This window comes from Spea bombifrons, chromosome 12 (assembly GCF_027358695.1).
Source record: "Spea bombifrons isolate aSpeBom1 chromosome 12, aSpeBom1.2.pri, whole genome shotgun sequence".
In the NCBI taxonomy this organism is placed as follows: domain Eukaryota; kingdom Metazoa; phylum Chordata; class Amphibia; order Anura; family Pelobatidae; genus Spea; species Spea bombifrons.
This window is the reverse complement of record NC_071098.1, coordinates 26,978,920-26,996,173: the sequence shown is the minus strand read 5'-3', so window position 1 is coordinate 26,996,173 and position 17,254 is coordinate 26,978,920. Positions and strand designations below refer to the sequence as shown.

General features: G+C 39.3%; 2 protein-coding genes across 2 annotated transcripts; one reads left to right on the top strand and one right to left on the bottom strand.

The window, feature by feature from the left end:
* Window positions 1-3,136: 3,136 nt before the first annotated feature.
* On the top strand, window positions 3,137-5,794 carry LOC128470242 (prolactin-2-like). The gene is made up of 5 exons (XM_053452101.1): window positions 3,137-3,223; window positions 3,486-3,667; window positions 4,079-4,186; window positions 4,732-4,893; window positions 5,177-5,794. Exons 1-5 carry the CDS (start codon window positions 3,193-3,195, stop codon window positions 5,363-5,365), a joined length of 672 nt encoding a protein of 223 aa, XP_053308076.1. The 5' UTR covers window positions 3,137-3,192; the 3' UTR covers window positions 5,366-5,794.
* Window positions 5,795-6,396: 602 nt separating this feature from the next.
* PIH1D1 (PIH1 domain containing 1) lies at window positions 6,397-17,248 on the bottom strand. Its single transcript, XM_053451684.1, has 11 exons — window positions 17,047-17,248; window positions 16,106-16,269; window positions 15,403-15,469; window positions 13,331-13,516; window positions 12,260-12,321; window positions 12,033-12,114; window positions 10,035-10,131; window positions 9,318-9,365; window positions 8,178-8,268; window positions 7,218-7,361; window positions 6,397-6,603 (listed from the first exon to the last, which is right to left on the bottom strand). The coding sequence occupies exons 2-11, from the start codon at window positions 16,184-16,186 to the stop codon at window positions 6,568-6,570; spliced, it is 894 nt and encodes a 297-aa protein (XP_053307659.1). The 5' UTR covers window positions 16,187-16,269; window positions 17,047-17,248; the 3' UTR covers window positions 6,397-6,567.
* Window positions 17,249-17,254: the final 6 nt, after the last annotated feature.

The following is a 17,254-nucleotide window of genomic DNA, read 5'->3' as shown; positions in this document are numbered from 1 at the left end:
TATTTAGTATATTTACTATATACTTAGTACACATTTAGTATATTTACTATATATTTAGTGTATTGTATATTTTAGTATATTTACTATATATTTAGTATATATTTAGTAGATTGTACATTTAGTATACATTTAGTATATTGTATATTTAGTATATTAAGTATATAGTTAGTATATAGTATAGTAAGTATATTTAGTATATTGATTCCAAAATTAATCAATAACTAAGGCAATTAGCTTTGGATGGTCAATCAGATGAGTACTTCATATTTTTAAAAAAAAATTAAAATTCATGATCAACTCCTTTTCTTAATTAATCCCATTCTTGGCGTGTAACAAGATCTCATGAGCAGATAAAGCCCTTAAGGCTGGATACAAATATTCATAGATTCACTGTGCGGCTCTTACCCAACACTGCATATCTCATTATCAGCCGGCAACAGGTTTTGTATTAATAATGAGTTGCCTGTTTAGATGACTGCTAAATCCCTACAATTAAATTTCAACTCCAACACAGGTATAACAATCACTATATTTTACGTGTCTGTTAATCACGAGTATAAATCATTAAAGTCATATTTTTATTGCAAGGAAACTATAATTCATTAGAAACGGCACATTAACCCAAAACTAAGCCAGTAGACGAGGGTTAGTTTTCTTAATATTTTTTGCCCTGAACCGGCATAAGATAAATACTAAAATGTCTTCTGTTCAGAAAAAATAAATAATATTTTTCACTATTTTTTAATTCTAACTTAGAAATAAAACTCTTTATCGCTGATTTTAAGATCCCAGCAATGGACAAATTTGATCTCATTTCTTTTTTTAAAACTAACATAAAATAAGAAGTAGCATTTTATTGAACTTTTGGTATTTTTCTTTCAGGAGAAACTCACTGACGCTAACAGGGACACCGGGAAATATATATGCTTACAGGAACCAGTAGGAACCAGTAAAGGAACCAGTAAAGGATCCACTCTACAGACTCCACAGTAATTTCAAATATGTTTTTAAATATTTAATAGAAAAATATTTGAAATCACATATAATAATATAATCTATAAATGAATACTTTCTGAAGTGCAGTGAAAACGTTATTGCCCCTTCCCAATATCTCCTATTTTTGCTTAATTGTCATCTCCATCACCGCGCTTGACTGTTGGTCTGATGTTCTTATTGTGGGATGCTGCGTTAGCTTTACGTCAGATGTAAAAAAAATCACACTTTTGACTCATCAGTCTACAGAATATTATCTCAAAAGTATTTTGGGTCATCAAGATGTCTTTTGGACATCCTGGGTGAGTCGTCGATATGCTCTTGGAGGAGTTTTGGTTGGCCGGCTACTCCTGGGAAATCTCACCGCTGTTCCAAGTTTTCTCTTGTTGTAGATAATGGCTCTTACTGTGGTTCGCTGATGTCAGTCCCAGTCTGACTTTGTTTGTCATCTTTTCTTGCATTTCTTGCATTTGATTAGATTGTGGCATCATGGGCCGCGTTTTGAGACTTTTTTGCCTACTTCAGTTTGCAAGGTTTTATCTAATTGATGTTTACATCCAACAGGACTAGTAGTAATTAGACTTGTGCATTCTTATTCGGGAGAACATAAAAACGAACATGAATGGTGCATTTTGGTTCTTCAAACCGAAAAAACTAATATGGCAGCAGATAAAAGTCAGACTCAGACAACAGCTCTAAGCAAGTTGGACTGGGAGGAACAGAGATTTTAGTCCCCCTGGCAAAGGACAGGGCAAGGTAGACCTCGGAGCAACTTGGCCTGGGCAGACCAATGGCTTCAGCGCTAGGAGTTTAAGGTCTGTAAGAGCCACACTATTGGTAGCAGCTTCCCTTCATTGGTTGATGCCAGAGGAGCCCCCTGCCGGCACCCAATAGAGCCGCTCTTACAGACCTTTAAAATCCTGGCGCCAAAGCGGCTGCCAACTGTTAAGGTGTTGATTGCGTATTAATCCCTGCTAGAAAACCATCAGAAAACAAAGAGAAAAATGAATATGAAGAATGTATACAAATTTTCCAGGACTGGCCCCGACTGGAAGACGAACACGAAGCTAATGCCCAAGTCAAGTAGTAATCATGCCTGGGTGCGTTTAGTGAAATTGAACCCAATTATCAATTGAATTTGGTTCACTGGTTCATTTAACTAAGGGGGCAATTACTTTTTTACATAGGGTCTGGTAGGGTTGAATACCTTTTTTCCTTCTACACGTGAAAAACTGTATTTTGCATTTACTGGTTATCTTAGTCTAATATTAAAATTAGTTTGATGATCTGAAGCGTTAAAGTCGGACAAATATGGAAAATAGAAATAATTGAGAAGGGGCAAATACGTTTTTCACAGCACTGTAAACCCCAGCTTAAGTAAGGCATTTAGAAAAAAGTATATATTTTACGTCATTAGAAGGACGTAGGCCTTAAAGTGCCAGGGTCCCCTTGTTATCCCCAGCTCGGCCCTGCTATCCCTCATAGACAGAGACTCTAGGTATTAATGTCTAGGTGGGACGTTTGGGCCTGTTCATTCTTGACCCATCGCCACCCTGTTCTGCTCATTCTTCTCCCAATTTTACCCTGTTCCTGCCCCCTTTTCTATCTGTAAGGAGCATGAGAGGAAAAGCTCTTAGGGGCCAGTCCTGGAAAATTTTCAGGTATATAGATACTAACGACTGGCAAAGTAAAGCTCTGAAACGCAAACTTCTGCTCCACTTTGTTTTGATGGAGACAGGTGAGAAAGAGGTCTTCTTCTTCTAGGCCGACCCCACCGCTTCATCAAATGGAAAACTAACTTGTCCGCAATTTAACAACAGTCTACCGCAACCATTTCCGAGTTATACAGATTGAAACGATATTAATGAATGTAAAGTAAATGCAATACTTTACTAACTCTATGTTCATCCGTTATATATTTTCCAAATTGGGATGAAGAGTGACATTTGAGTAAAGCTCTTATGCTTAGGAAAGAAATAATTAAACAACCGTATAGAAAAGGTGATACCTGTAAGTGCAGAAGGGACCCCAACCTATGAATATTGGGATTCGATGTTTCTGATTAACAGAGTGTGGGGGGGAGGTAAAAAAAACCTTATATAGTCTACCTGGTGAAGGTGAAGGGTATAAAGCGGACGCCGTCCTGGAGAGAAAATATTGCAGCCAAATAAGATTTGAGATAACACGGACGCTTAAACCATGGCCAACACAAGAGGAACGTCTTACGCTGGTATGTAAAATACTTGATACATATCTTAATATATAGTTATTGAATGCATGGAATATAAGCAGTAGGTCGTCACGTTCCAGGGTAGAGGAGCCTCTGCTCCTAATTTTTTCACATTATAGATAACATTGATTTATTGCACAGTTATCCATCATGATAAATGCCCCTATGATTCGAAGGCTCATATTATAAAACACTTACAAGTTTGGTTTTATTTAATATATACAATATTTCATATGTTACTTGTGTTGTTTGTTCTATGCAGGTGTGATATTGTTAGCACTTCTAGCATCCGACACATTTGTCATGAGAAAGATGGTGTCCTCCTACCCTATCTGCTCTCCAGGAAGTTTCCAGTGCCAAGTACTTCTCAGTGATCTCTTCGACAGGGCAGTCAAACTCTCCCATTATATCCAGTCTCTCTCCACTGACCTGTTTGAGGACTTTGTGAGTATTATTAACCTTTATTAATGATAAGAACGTCAATATTATTTGGGCCAGATAGACCTGTTGACAGCTTTTTGACCGGTTCTACCATATTGTAAGCACATAAAACCCATTTACAGAGGAAATATATACAGTTTAGGTTTTTTTTGTGTGTGTACTGGTCAAAATTGGCAGATGGAAAGCGTCCGGTCTTCACGGTACCTCCAACGCATATAGACCATTAAGTGGGGTCTTCCATGAGAGGTGTCCACATTTAGGGGCAGAGCTCAAGCGTGTTTTTGGTTGCAGACAGAAACATAGAATTTCACAGCATGCGAGAACCATCTGATACAAAAAAAGTAACATTTAAGCTAAATTAAAGCATTTTCTTTAAACCTATCTGAAACAAGCCAACCAAATGTGTGGTTACAGGATCAACATTATTCTCAAGGACGTCGACTCATAGCAAAGGCCATGAACAACTGTCATACGTCTTCACTGAATACACCAGAGGACAAAGACCAGGCTTTGCAGCTCCAGGTATGTATAGCATGTCTTATTACACCATATTTATCTTGTATTAGGATGTAGACGAGGAGCTGTGAACCGAAACATGTCATCTAACCTCACCTATGTGTTATGGAGGCCAACCCCAATTCCATTTGGTCAACAGTATGACTTTAAACTTCTATTAGGTTTAGCCAGATTGCAAAAGGTAGAACTGTTTGTGTGATTTCTGGGTCTTCAGAAACATTTTGCTAGTAATATGGGAAATTTTGGATTCTATGGAACGCACACCAAAGCTCTCGCCATACATTTTATTAGGTGGAGTCAAGCCCTTAAATATCTAGAAGATATTTGTTCTGCTGGTTCAATGTGTGTTCATCCACTCACATAAAGTCGTCTTCATATCCACTTCTATCTAATGCATTGTCCATATTCAGGTATCTAATATGCTTTGCTGGTTAAAGCCAAAGTCCCTGGTGGCACAGCCAAATCATTCTCGTCTATGGGAACGAGGTGGTGAGGTGATTATTTCCCTTCAACAATGTAGACATCCGCTCTTTTTATGTTTAATTTATCAGCATGATGACCTGATGAGCATCGTGCAGTCGTTACTCCGTTCCTGGAACGAGCCACTTCAGCATTTGGCCTTAGAGGCCCCAGAGAGCATTGGAAGAAAGGTGAAAGAAGCTGAAGAACAAACAAGGACCCTTCAAGGAGGAATAGACAGAATTGCCGGGAGAGTAAGTATTATTCTCAATGTAATCTGGAAATTTTAGACTTGCGGGGCCTCTAGGAAGCTACGATCAGCATAAGTGAAATTATTAATTAAGATTTAAATTACCGGAGAGCCAGAGACTATGGCTCCGCTAAACTTAAACATGGAAGCGGCAACAGCTTAAATGATTCTATTGACTGAGACCACTGGAGCGTGGAACTCCATGCTCACTCATGAACGTTCACAACGCTGCTTTAAAACACAAAGAATTCATATTGAACGTTGTTGTTGTTGTTTTATTCTTTCAGATGCAGACCAATCTGGAAGCGGACTTTTACCCTCAGTGGTCGGGGCCCGTGAAAGCCGCCGTACCAAACGGGGAGTCACACCTGTTTTCAGTCTACCACCTGCTGCACTGCTTCCGACGAGACTCTAACAAAATCGACAATTACTTGAAGATCCTGCAGTGCCGCGTTATTCACGCAAATAACTGTTAGATTGGCGCCATCGTGTCCCAGATTTAGATTTGGAAGTCAAAAGATTGTAATTTAATGTAGAACAGTTTATCTCCCACGCTATCCCATAGCTGTCCGAGGGACAACAAGTGACCTAAGCTGATGTATGTTGTTTTTCAGTTGTACCGATCATACCCTTTAACTCGGATTTATCCTCCATCTATTTAGTCTTTACACAGAGACCCACCTCTTGGTATTTATACAAATTCCTAGCAATGACTATGAATAAACGATGTGGTCTTGATCGTCTTGGTTAAATGCCAGGAGAGCCACAAAAGCACATTCACAAAAGGTCCAAATCAGGATCCAAATATTCCTTCGTTTGAAGGAACCAAGCTCAAAAAAGACCCCACACGAGCGGGAGTCCGATGTGAAGTCACTTGTCAGAAGCAATAAATTATATGCATTAAACCTCGTACTTTTTCTGTTCTTTTTTATCTTTATGCTCGTTAATGTATTTCAGTAGTCTTGATAACGGTTTCAAATACGAATTAAATGGCATCCATGGTACAAAAAAAATAAATAAATACAAAAAATAAAACGCTCAAACTCTTTAGAGAAAATCATTCCTCCAGCAAATAACATCTCAGTGAGTGGCATAAAAAGCCTGCTTGGGAAGCTACAAGCAGGAGATTATTTTGCTCAAAACCTTACATTTTTGCCCAAAAAATGTTTCTTTTTTTTTTAATGCTCAAAACATCCATTAAATCAAGCCTACAGCACCCCAATTAGCATCCCAGTTAAAGGGAATGGTATTGGAGGCTATCTTTGGAAGCTAACCGGGGGGAAAACCTAAAAGAATCTAGACCTTACGTTGTAGCTAAAAAAAATAAATGAAATGCTTAAAAGATCCACTAAATCATCCATCCAGCACCCCAAATAACATCCCAGCTAAAAGGAGTGGCATGGGAGACCTGCTTTGAAAGAATTGGGTGAACAAATTTGGCTGAAAACCTAAGAAAATTGTAGACCGCGGACAATCATTTAGTCCAGATTGAGGACTTTACATTAATTGAAGAAATGTGTTTATTATACAGGTTTATGCGCCTGACGCCTCCTTTGAACTGAATTTACGCCATTTCAAGGGCTAGCGGAACTTTTTAGAAAAGTGATCGGAGTTTTTGGATCCACTGGATCAATATGTAGGCATAGGGTCAGAAGCTAGATCTCCCCAGGTGATCTTCTTAGACTGGTTGAACTGGCATTGTGATCGTCAGCACCTGGAGTGAGAAAAACATAGTAACTTATTTAACAAGTTAGAAGAAACTTTTTGTTCCAATAGAAAAAAAAAATCCACGCGTAAAAAGCTGCGATAGGAAGACTTGGTGTGTAGATGATGTCATCAAACATTAATGATGCAATAGATTTTTCCAGGTTTCAATATATTTGGGATGCTGGGATAGCAGTCAACATGGGTAAGGCTAGAATGTCAATTTATGGCAACTTCCGTATTCAGAGGGGCTGAGCACCGGCTCTGCGTGTGATTTATATGACCGAATGTTTTAAAGCAGAAACTAAAAAAAAATCATAGTTTTGAAAACTTTATTAAACTTGCCTTTTTAGTTATTACATTTTTTTAACTTGATTTGTTATTCAATAATACTTAAATATTCAATCAATAGTAATTGATCTAATTTTTTTAAACAATTAAAATAATAAATACAAAATAAAGTACTAACGCTTGCACCGCGATACTGTGAGATTATAAAAGTCCCAATTTGATTTGTACGTCAGGGCCATTTAAATATTTTGACGATCACAGGCATCTAATTTTGAAAAAAATGAGCAAAGTGTGAGTTTCATTAAAATCCTCCGTTGTATGAGACTATTTTACCTTATTGGCCTTATTGAACTGGGCGCCACACTCCTCTTGGACAACGTTATAAGGGATAAAGATATCCAAATGGTACAAATCAGGTCTGCCCCATAATACTATCCTATCTTCTCCGAGGTCGAGAACCAGAGACCTGGCAGAGGCCTGCAAGGACAAACAGCACGACGGATTATGGAAGCTCAGGTATCGGCTCAATGGATTCTACTGATGGAAGAAAACTCGGAGCTAACAGTTTATTTCTCAAGTCAATGTTATGAGAAGAAAAACATACATAATAAATAATACACATAAATAATATAAAAAAATAAAATAAATATTATTATAATATAATAAAAAAAGAATTTATAGACATAAATAATATAAAAAATAAAATAAATATTATAGTATAATAAAAATGATTTATAGGTATAATTTAAAAAAATAAAATAAATATATTGTAATAAAAAAATAATTCATAGACAAATAATATATAAAAAAAATATATATTATAATAAAAATAATTTAGACATAAATAATATAAAAAAATATATATATATATATATATTTTTGTTTTATAGTATAATAAAAATGATTTAGAGAGATACATTTTATACAAACATCCTGATGAGAGGCCCATTAGCAAAGAATGATGTATAGTACTTTGGAAATGTTGCCAGCAACCAAGACAGGCTATTCATATTTAATGATGAAGTCCGCTACTAGAAGATGTTAAAAGCCGCGTGAGTGAACTGCCCTTCGATCGCAGGGTGGAAAGCAACCAACATAGATCGTAATATAAAATGGTATGGAGGAGAAGGGAGGGAAGCAAGCAAACGGGGACGAGAACAAGAAACGGGTCAAAAGACAAGAATGTATAGTTTTCACTAGCCAGCCTATTCTATAAATCTATGATTTAAGATATAAAGACATAGAATCGACCACGGATCTCATCGAGGGACACGTGAATGGCAGGGAATTTACCACTTTGGGCAAGGAGATCTCTGCCACGATAAAGCTTGGGTGACCTTCAGGTGGTTCTGCCACGAGCGTGTACTCAGGAACAACTGCTGAACTATGGAGGGAAGAGAAAAGAAAGGCAATTCACATATTACATTCCCAGGAGCATTTCACCTCGCTGCAAGGAATCCGGCTACTCGGGTCCATCAGCCAGAAGCTTCTAGATCTATTAGGAAGGGAAATCATCATCACCATTATTAGGTTGTGTTCTGCCGATTCAGCAGAAACCATGATTTTTTTTTTATGAATGTTGGGGTTACCAACCCAGGATCTTTTCCTCGAGTTAATGTAACACAAACGGCATAAGCAGTTACGATCGTGGTCTACCTTTAATTATAAGCATAATAAGTCAAGCCGGGCATCTCCTGATGTCTGTTTTGTAGCTTCCTATAAGCTCACTCCCACAGGACGCAGGCGGCATATCAGTGGCAATGGGGTGTAATGGGGGGGGGTTAGGCATGTCCTTTTAATATATTATATATAATATTTTACATCACTTGCCATATGTTACTTGTGATAAATTATTAAGCATGAGGATACCTCCTGTTGCAAAAGTAGACTGTAGTCTGCAATGATGCATGGGGAGAAGTACAAATAACAAAATGTTGGTTACCGTTGGAACACAGGAGTGATGGGAGTGATAAAGGGCCATTGGAACACAGGAGTGATGGGAGTGATAAAGGGCCATTGGAACACAGGAGTGATGGGAGTGATAAAGGGCCATTGGAACACAGGAGTGATGGGAGTGATAAAGGGCCATTGGAACACAGGAGTGATGGGAGTGATAAAGGGAGTTTGTACGCCTATGAAGAGATTCCATTAAAAATCAGCCGTTTCCAGCTACAATAGTCATTTACAACATTAACCCCGTCCGTGCTGGATTTCCCACCCATTTCATGTTATTTTAGAGGACTAAATTTGCTTTTCTTTCAAAAAGTACATTATAAAGTGACCCCAAACTTTTGAACGGTAGCGTATGTTGACAATGCAGTTTTTTTTTTAGTAGGCTTATTCATATTAAATGCCAATAGTCTTAATAATAAAACATAATAAGTAAACAAGGGCACTTAAATGCTTTCCACAGAGAGAGAATAGAAAACCTACCTCTGAATCTCGGAAATCAGCGTCTTAGGCTGAGAATTCTGTGAATTACTGTAAGACAGCAAAAAAAAACGCTTACACCTTCCAAACCTCGGCAGGTCCGTCCGTAATCAGGTTATAAGTGTCAAGCACGGCAACGGAACGTAATAATCAGATTATTTCCAGACTATATTATATCGGACGCTACTGACGAAACCACTTGAATGGCAAGGACTTGGGTAAATCATATTAGGAAATCATTTAAGGACAAAAAAGGACACTAATTATCTTCAAGATCAACACAATTAATAATAATTGCCTTACAGGCATAGATGGCATGTAAGGAGGTTTTACTTTACAGAGAGGGTGGAGGATAAGTGGAACTTCCTCCCAGCAGAAGTGGTAGAGGCTAATACGGCAAGGGAGTTTAAACATGCATGGGATAGACATACGGCTCCTGAATCTAAGACGAAACCAACGACTGATTAAGGAAAAACCAGTAGACTAGATGGGTCCTGTGTTTAAGAGACTGGCAGGGATTATGTAGAGAGGACATGCAGGGACTGCTGGCTTATGAGAGTCCATTGCACCCGGTTCACCGACGCCAACCCAATGGTATTTAATGACTTCACACCGGCCAGCGAGGTCCGGCAACTACACCGAACTCACGTCAGCCGCTCTACGACCCAACGCGCTGGAAAGGACTGCATCCAACTTATATTACAGCACAGGCGTCCGTACCTTGGGTTCATTTCTTGGATAATGGGCTTGGATTGGGTTCTGATGTTTTGCTCGAAGACGGATCCCATGAACTTGCGATTCTTCAGCATCCTCCACTCTGTAGGAGCGAAGAAAAACATTTCTTCAAACGCCTTGCGGCACCTAACACCTAGTGCAACGTTATTCTCCATGCCTATTGATTTCAGGACAACCATAATACGTGATGTGTCTTATAACCCGCTTTTCTGATGTGTATTCTCTGCCTTTTGATATATATACCCTTTTGTCAGTGTCTCATCAGTGACTGGGGTGACGGCTCCTAAATAAACATGGAACATCTTCATAGGCGTACAGAAAGCCTTTATCACTCCCATCACTCCTGTTCACTCCCATCACTCCTGTTCACTCCCATCACTCCTGTGTTCCAACGGCACGTTGTGTTTGCTGATCCATGTTTAAGTTTAAAAGGCTGATTAATGGTTAAAAAACCTTTTGCAGTTATGTTCCAGCCAGAAATGTCCTTCTTTTCCGTACCGAGGAACGGCAGCTCAGTTATTACCCTCTGTACAGTAAAGGAGAATAGCGAGTATTACGGCATAACGTTTTGTGTGCAGCGGACATGCGACTGGCGCCATCTGGTGGGCATTCTGATAATTTACCAACTAAAACAAATTCTCCCTTAAAAGCAGAAAATATGTGATTTCCCCAGAAATGAATCACAATTTGAGATTACATTGTGAGGCGCACTAAATGACAAAAGGGGCAAATTAACTTGAGTGCTAATCTGCCACCAACCCACCAGAGAAACCGGCTAATCCACTCAATTGTCTCCAAATAATAATAAATTAATGAAATACAAAAGATCCTTACGGTCTAATACGCTATTCCCCCCCAAATATTCTCAAATTAGCTCTCAATTGTTAATGAAAGCTCACTGACAGATCATTTGGCACAAACTAATTCTTTAATCACATAAAATTTGGGCTTATTCATACTTTTTGCCCGGGATACTTAATTGTCATGTGACACAAATAGGACTTTTTAAAAGTTTCTTGTTTTATGCGATAAAATCATCAGAGGGTAAGAATAAAATGGCAGATCTGCGAGGATTTGATGGTTTAGCATGCTGGTGAGATTAACATTTTGTTTGCCAAAGCACATTTAATCAAATGCGACTCTAATTAAGGGAAAATATGAAGACCCCTTGTCTAGAGAGTAACAGAAATGGAGCAGAGGACCACCCTGAGACACGTGGCAAATGTTTTAGGTTAATATATATATTTTGACTCAGGACAGACAGACAGTTTAGGAGCTCATGTGCCCGATAAGCCACAAACCAGGAGAGAATCGGAGAAGGAAGAAAACTTTCTTGAAGTCATCAATTTGAGATTTAAGCGAAGAAAAATACGCCAGAAACAAGTCAGCTGCTTCTCAATGAGTCACGGGCTTCAAAACGTCCCACGCAATCTGTTATTTGGCAATTTACATGCAAACGGAACAGTTTCCCAGCAAGAAAGTAACCGTAACTTAACCCTTTCAAGTGCCGGGGGATGAACCATGCTACAAAACCATAGAGGTCTTCATTTATCAATCCAATGGGACATGCTTATCGAAAGGAGCTATGGGAGAATTAGTAGGATGATCGTGTTGTGTTTTTTTTTTTACAATGACCATTTAGGGGGCCACGATGGACGCCAGACCCCCAATCTTGTTCTCTTTGATGTGCACTAATGCTCCGTATGAAGCAGCGGCCTTTTAGGCTGGCGTGATAAGAATTTTATGTAGGCTGGGGCAGCGGCATGCCAAGAAGGGACCAAAGGGTGCCAACCCAAAAGTGTCTAGTGTGACCCACGCACTCAAACTCAGAGTGACACTTGGCCTGACCTGGCGACAATGATCCTTTATCCATTCTCTCCATTAGTCTGAAGCATGTAGATGAAAACAGGAAGGCAGGGTAAAGTGGTATAATATTAGCATCTCATCTTAAACCCGACTTACGAAGAACGCGGCTGATTTTACCTCTAGAGAGCTCCAGCTCGTACTTGTTTTCCAGACCTTCCATTGCCACCGTGATGAAGAATTCCCTGAACAGCTCGTTACCCTGGTGAGTAGACGACAGATCAAGGGATGGGAAGCAACAGAGGACGCTTCGAAAATGCGCGCATGGATACGGCCTAAAAAGGTACAGTGCGTATGGCATGTAGGTCTCATTCTCCCCTGCCGAGGAGGATGAAGTTAGCCGGTACCTTGATCTTGTCGAAGAAGGAATTATTTATAACGATGTCGTAGGCTGTGCATCCGCCACCACCTGCATCCAAAGGCAAAAAAGGATCACTGAAGGTTGTTCTTGCAAACAACTTTATACATAATACACAGTAATGTAGTTTAGCAGTGACAGATAAAATGGATCATCATTAACTAATGACTCCATAAGCTTTCCAGAAATAATTATTTCATGGGATAAAATTTGCCATTTTCATAATTTTGAAATTAACGCAATTGTCATGTGACACAAAAGCAGGTAACTCACAGGTTTGTTGCCATTTCAACTACTGTGTTGTTTTTATCTAAATAAACCTTCCTACAAAATCATAAAATGACAGATCTGCTTTGGAAGCCCCCCGGGGAGGCCTGGTTAACGGAGCAGATAGCGGCGAGAATTGGACAAAGTAAGACGACAGAAGAACAAGAACAGGCAAGAGAAGGAGCGGAATCGGTCGGTGGAGAAGGAAGGGAGACACTGAGAGGGCCCAAGAGAGAGAGAGAATGAGAGGGCCCAAGAGAGAGAGAATGAGAGGGCCCAAGAGAGAGAGAATGAGAGGGCCCGAGAGAGAGAATGAGAGGGCGCAAGAGAGAGAGAATGAGAGGGCGCAAGAGAGAGAGAATGAGAGGGCGCAAGAGAGAGAGAATGAGAGGGCGCAAGAGAGAGAGAATGAGAGGGCGCAAGAGAGAGAGAATGAGAGGACGCAAGAGAGAGAGAATGAGAGGGCGCAAGAGAGAGAGAATGAGAGGGCGCAAGAGAGAGAGAATGAGAGGGCGCAAGAGAGAGAGAATGAGAGGACGCAAGAGAGAGAGAATGAGAGGGCGCAAGAGAGAGAGAGAATGAGAGCGTGAATGAGCCCAAGAGAGGATGTGAATGAGAGTGCGAGAGAGTGACAACAAATTTTGTTTCCAAATGGAAAAAGCCCTCTGATTTCATCTGAACCGAAAGGGACGGAAACAAAATTTGTTGTCTAAAAATAAACAGAGTAAATCCTCTTGCCCAAGTCAAAAAGCCAGCTGCTCCGTTTTTAATCAGCGATCAAAGTTTTACGTACTGTTGTCCACTTCTACGTGCGGCTCTCCAATGCTCATGGGAACCCGATACCCAGACGGATCATCAGACTCCAGAATCGTCACCAGTTCCCTCTCGTTGAGATCTGGAGGTGCTGGGATGTGACTCGACTTGCAGATGTTGATGAAAATCTTTGTGTCTTTAGATGTCTTGGTCTTAATACAGAACCCTGGTACATGATGAAAAAATTAGGAACATTAGCAAAGGTCTCCTTGATCCAGGAGAATCAGGATTGCTTTTGGAATTTAGATCTTCTAAACCCATTCTCATAATTGTTATTTTTCCTTGTTCTTCTGGAATGAAAATAAGATTAATTTGTTAAGGGTGAACTATTACTTCTTTCAACCTCATTCACAAAGCAACTATTCCAGCTTTTTTTTTTCTAGTTAAATATTTTATAGCGTAATGATTTTTCTGTGTTCTTTCGCTGAGCTTTGAAGTGATATAATGGCAGTTTCTGTCCAAGACTTGCTTTGCTAAAGCCACAGATGGGAACCCTAAAACCGTGAGAATATACGGCTCTATTAAAGCACTCGCTGAAACGTCTACTGCACTTCCTTACAAAGAGGAGAAAAAAAAAAAAAAGAACACGAGAGAGGTTATGGATACAAGGCTATCTGGAATCTGCGTCCACAAATTCAATGTGACAAGCTGAGCGCACAATGCAGGCGCGTATCACAGCTCTGCTGGCGACTCGAGCGCAGAGCGTTAGCAGATAAAGCTCTCCTGCCGTCAAAAAGCTGACAGCTGCTTGTTGGGTAAAGAGACATGCTGGGTGCTGCCACGTGCGCTTGGATCACAAAGAACGATAGCTGAAAAGGTAACATAGAAAGGATTTCTTCTGTTAGAGACACATTATACTCTAGACCAACACCATGCATCTTATTTATCAAAAGATATATATAAATACAGTATATATAAATATAAATATATATGTATATCTATATATATTTTAAAAATATATATAGAAATATTATATATATAATAAAATATATATGTATATCTATATAAATATAAAATAATAAAATATAATATATATAAATATAAAATATATATATGTGTAATAAAATATATATTTAATATATATCATAAAATATAAATATAAAATAATAAAAATAAAAAATGTAAATAAAAAATATAAATATAATTAAACAATATATAAATAGAGATCTCAATATGTACGGCTTGGAGGGGCGAAAAGGAATGTGATGGAAACATTTAAATCAATAAAGGAATGTTACAAGATACAGGGAGGGATGTTTATTTCAGAGGAGAAATGTTAGAACAAGAGGATCAGGGGTTTAGACGGAAAATGTTGCTTTACTGGGGAGCGGTAGATAGGTGGAACAGCCTCCTAACAGAAGTGGTAGAGGCTAATGCAGTAAGGAAATTTCAACACGCATTTGGCTTCTGAATCTAAGATGAGGCCAACGACTGATTAAGAGTCTTTACAGGAGGAAAATGGACGACTAGACGGGCCGTATGGTTCTTATCGAGAAATTCGAGTTTGCTGTAAATGAAATTCCGTTTACAGACACAGCTAGTTATTTTCTGTTTTTACATTCAATGCACTATTCTGCAGGGGCTTCAATTCCATCTCCTATCTCATTTGGTGCCATCTGGCGCAGGCCTTCGTAAGGGGGATGAAATGAAGCCAGGAAATCTTTATGCCAATTTTGCAAACGTTGTCTTGGGGGGGGGGGGCCCTCGGCCATCGGTGCACCCGCCGCTGCTGGGTCCTATCCAATTCAGCTGGTTATCCCATATGGGAGAGCTGGCCCCGTCCATACCACAGTGTGGCTGCATTCATTACATTAAAGGAGATGGGAAGATCTCGTTCAGATTCGGGGGGGAACCCTTATGAAAGCCCAATAGATTGCGAGCCCGCAAGAGCAGGGCGCTCTTCTCCTTCCCCTATTGCAGCAGCGCTACAGAGTATGCTGGCGCTACATACATAAAAGTAATCAATGCATAGAGGGACCAATTATGCCCCCGCAATGCCAGTAAAAAAACATAGCACTGACCCTGGAATGTTTTCAATGACAGAAAATGTACCTGGCTGCGGTCGTATCTGTTTAGACTCTGGAACACTTGGTATTCTGCGCTCTATTTCTTCTTTCGCCTAAAAGAAGAATCCAAAAAGATTGGTCACATTGGCACTTTAAATTAATGGGGAGACTACTGTTAAAAAGTTTGGAAACATTTCTGGCTGTAACATAATTGCAAAGGGGCTTCCTAACGATCTATTAGCCTTTTAAACAAACTTGGATCAGCGAACACAGCGTGCCATTGGAACACAGGAGTGATGGGAGTGATAAAGGGCCATTGGAACACAGGAGTGATGGGAGTGATAAAGGGCCATTGGAACACAGGAATGATGGGAGTGATAAAGGGCCATTGGAGCACAGGAGTGATGGGAGTGATAAAGGGCCATTGGAACACAGGAGTGATGGGAGTGATAAAGGGCCATTGGAGCACAGGAGTGATGGGAGTGATAAAGGGCCTCTGAAGATATTCCATTCAAAATCAGTCGTTTCCATCTACAATAGTCATTTACAACATTAACCCCGTCTGCGCTTGATTTCTGATCCATTTCATGTTATTTTACTGGACAGAATTTCCTTTTCTTTGAAAAACAAGTATATTATATACACACACACAGTGTGTGTCGTTATATATTATATATATATATATATATATATATATATATATAAAGACACGCATACAGTATATTTACAGATAAGACCTTTCAATGTACCTTCAACAACATCTGTTCATATAAAGCATCTTCCATTTCAGTATTATGCCCCGCTGATAGTAGGGATTTATCAGACTCCATCTTGGTGCCCAGACCGATGAGTCCTGATGGCTGATGTCTTATGCCAGATCTGTGTATCGCGCCAAGGATCTAGCTGGGGCCCTCTGTGGAATAAAAGCACACGCATGTATTACAGAGACAGATACATCGGGTTTATTTCATCTCTGAACCTCATCAAACATAATTCATATTAAAGCGGCATCAATAAAACAAATTATCTTGGTTGCATCTCAAACAGATTTACAAAAATATGGCAGCCACATCCTATAGCAGCCCTCGACAGCTGTCAGGGATGACGGATGACGGATGTCTTGGTACCTGGCAATTTAAAGATTTTCATTTCCTTTAGGTTCACACGTTAGGTTGGTGGCACAATAGATATAAAGGTCATATAAAAACATCATATAAAACATATAAAAGTGCTGCGCCTGCTACAGCTGCAATATAGAAGACGGTATATATTATACAAAGAAATCTAACAATAAAAAAATATATATTTAAAAAAAATATTTAAATATATAAATATATGCAATAAATCTGAAACAATTTAGATTTTTTAAAAATATACATACAAAAAAAAAATCTCACCAATTGACAGGTGAATGTTATGTATTATAGCAATGCAGAATCTGCATTTCACATCTAAAACTAGAGGATCAGAGGCTTAGATGAAATGTAAGGAAGTTTATTTCTGTCAGAGTGGTAGATAGGTGGAACAGCCTCCGAGCAGAAGTGGTAGAGGCTAATACAGTAAGGTATTAGCACACGCAGACCAGAACTCAATACTTAAGTACGGGTGAATAGAGTAACTAAAAGTCCTAAATTATAGGCATAAAACAAAAAAACACATGAGTCCATTAAACAACAACAGCATCACTCACCTAAGCAACAGTAACTGATGGCAAGTCCAGGCACTTGCAGCAACTTCCGGGTAGTACAGGCGTTTCCGGTTGACCTTCTTCTAGTGTGTTGTTTTTATTCCACTACTTCTAGTTTTCGTTACTTTTGCCACAGACTTGTAATTTATATCTGTTAATGTGAATTCTACATCTGGATATTGCGTTGACGAGAAAAATATCCGCCAGCGTC

Excerpts from the sequence above, each read along its gene's own strand:
- LOC128470242 (XM_053452101.1), top strand. The coding sequence starts at position 3,193 with ATGGCCAACACAAGAGGAACGTCTTACGCTG. Across the intron at positions 3,224-3,485 it reads AAGAGGAACGTCTTACGCTG|GTGTGATATTGTTAGCACTT; the intron begins GTATGTAAAATA and ends TGTTCTATGCAG. Across the intron at positions 3,668-4,078 it reads CTGACCTGTTTGAGGACTTT|GATCAACATTATTCTCAAGG; the intron begins GTGAGTATTATT and ends GTGTGGTTACAG.
- PIH1D1 (XM_053451684.1), bottom strand. The coding sequence starts at position 16,186 with ATGGAGTCTGATAAATCCCTACTATCAGCGGGGCATAATACTGAAATG. Across the intron at positions 13,517-15,402 it reads ACAGATACGACCGCAGCCAG|GGTTCTGTATTAAGACCAAG; the intron begins GTACATTTTCTG and ends ATCATGTACCAG. Across the intron at positions 8,269-9,317 it reads CTGATTTCCGAGATTCAGAG|TTCAGCAGTTGTTCCTGAGT; the intron begins GTAGGTTTTCTA and ends TTCCCTCCATAG.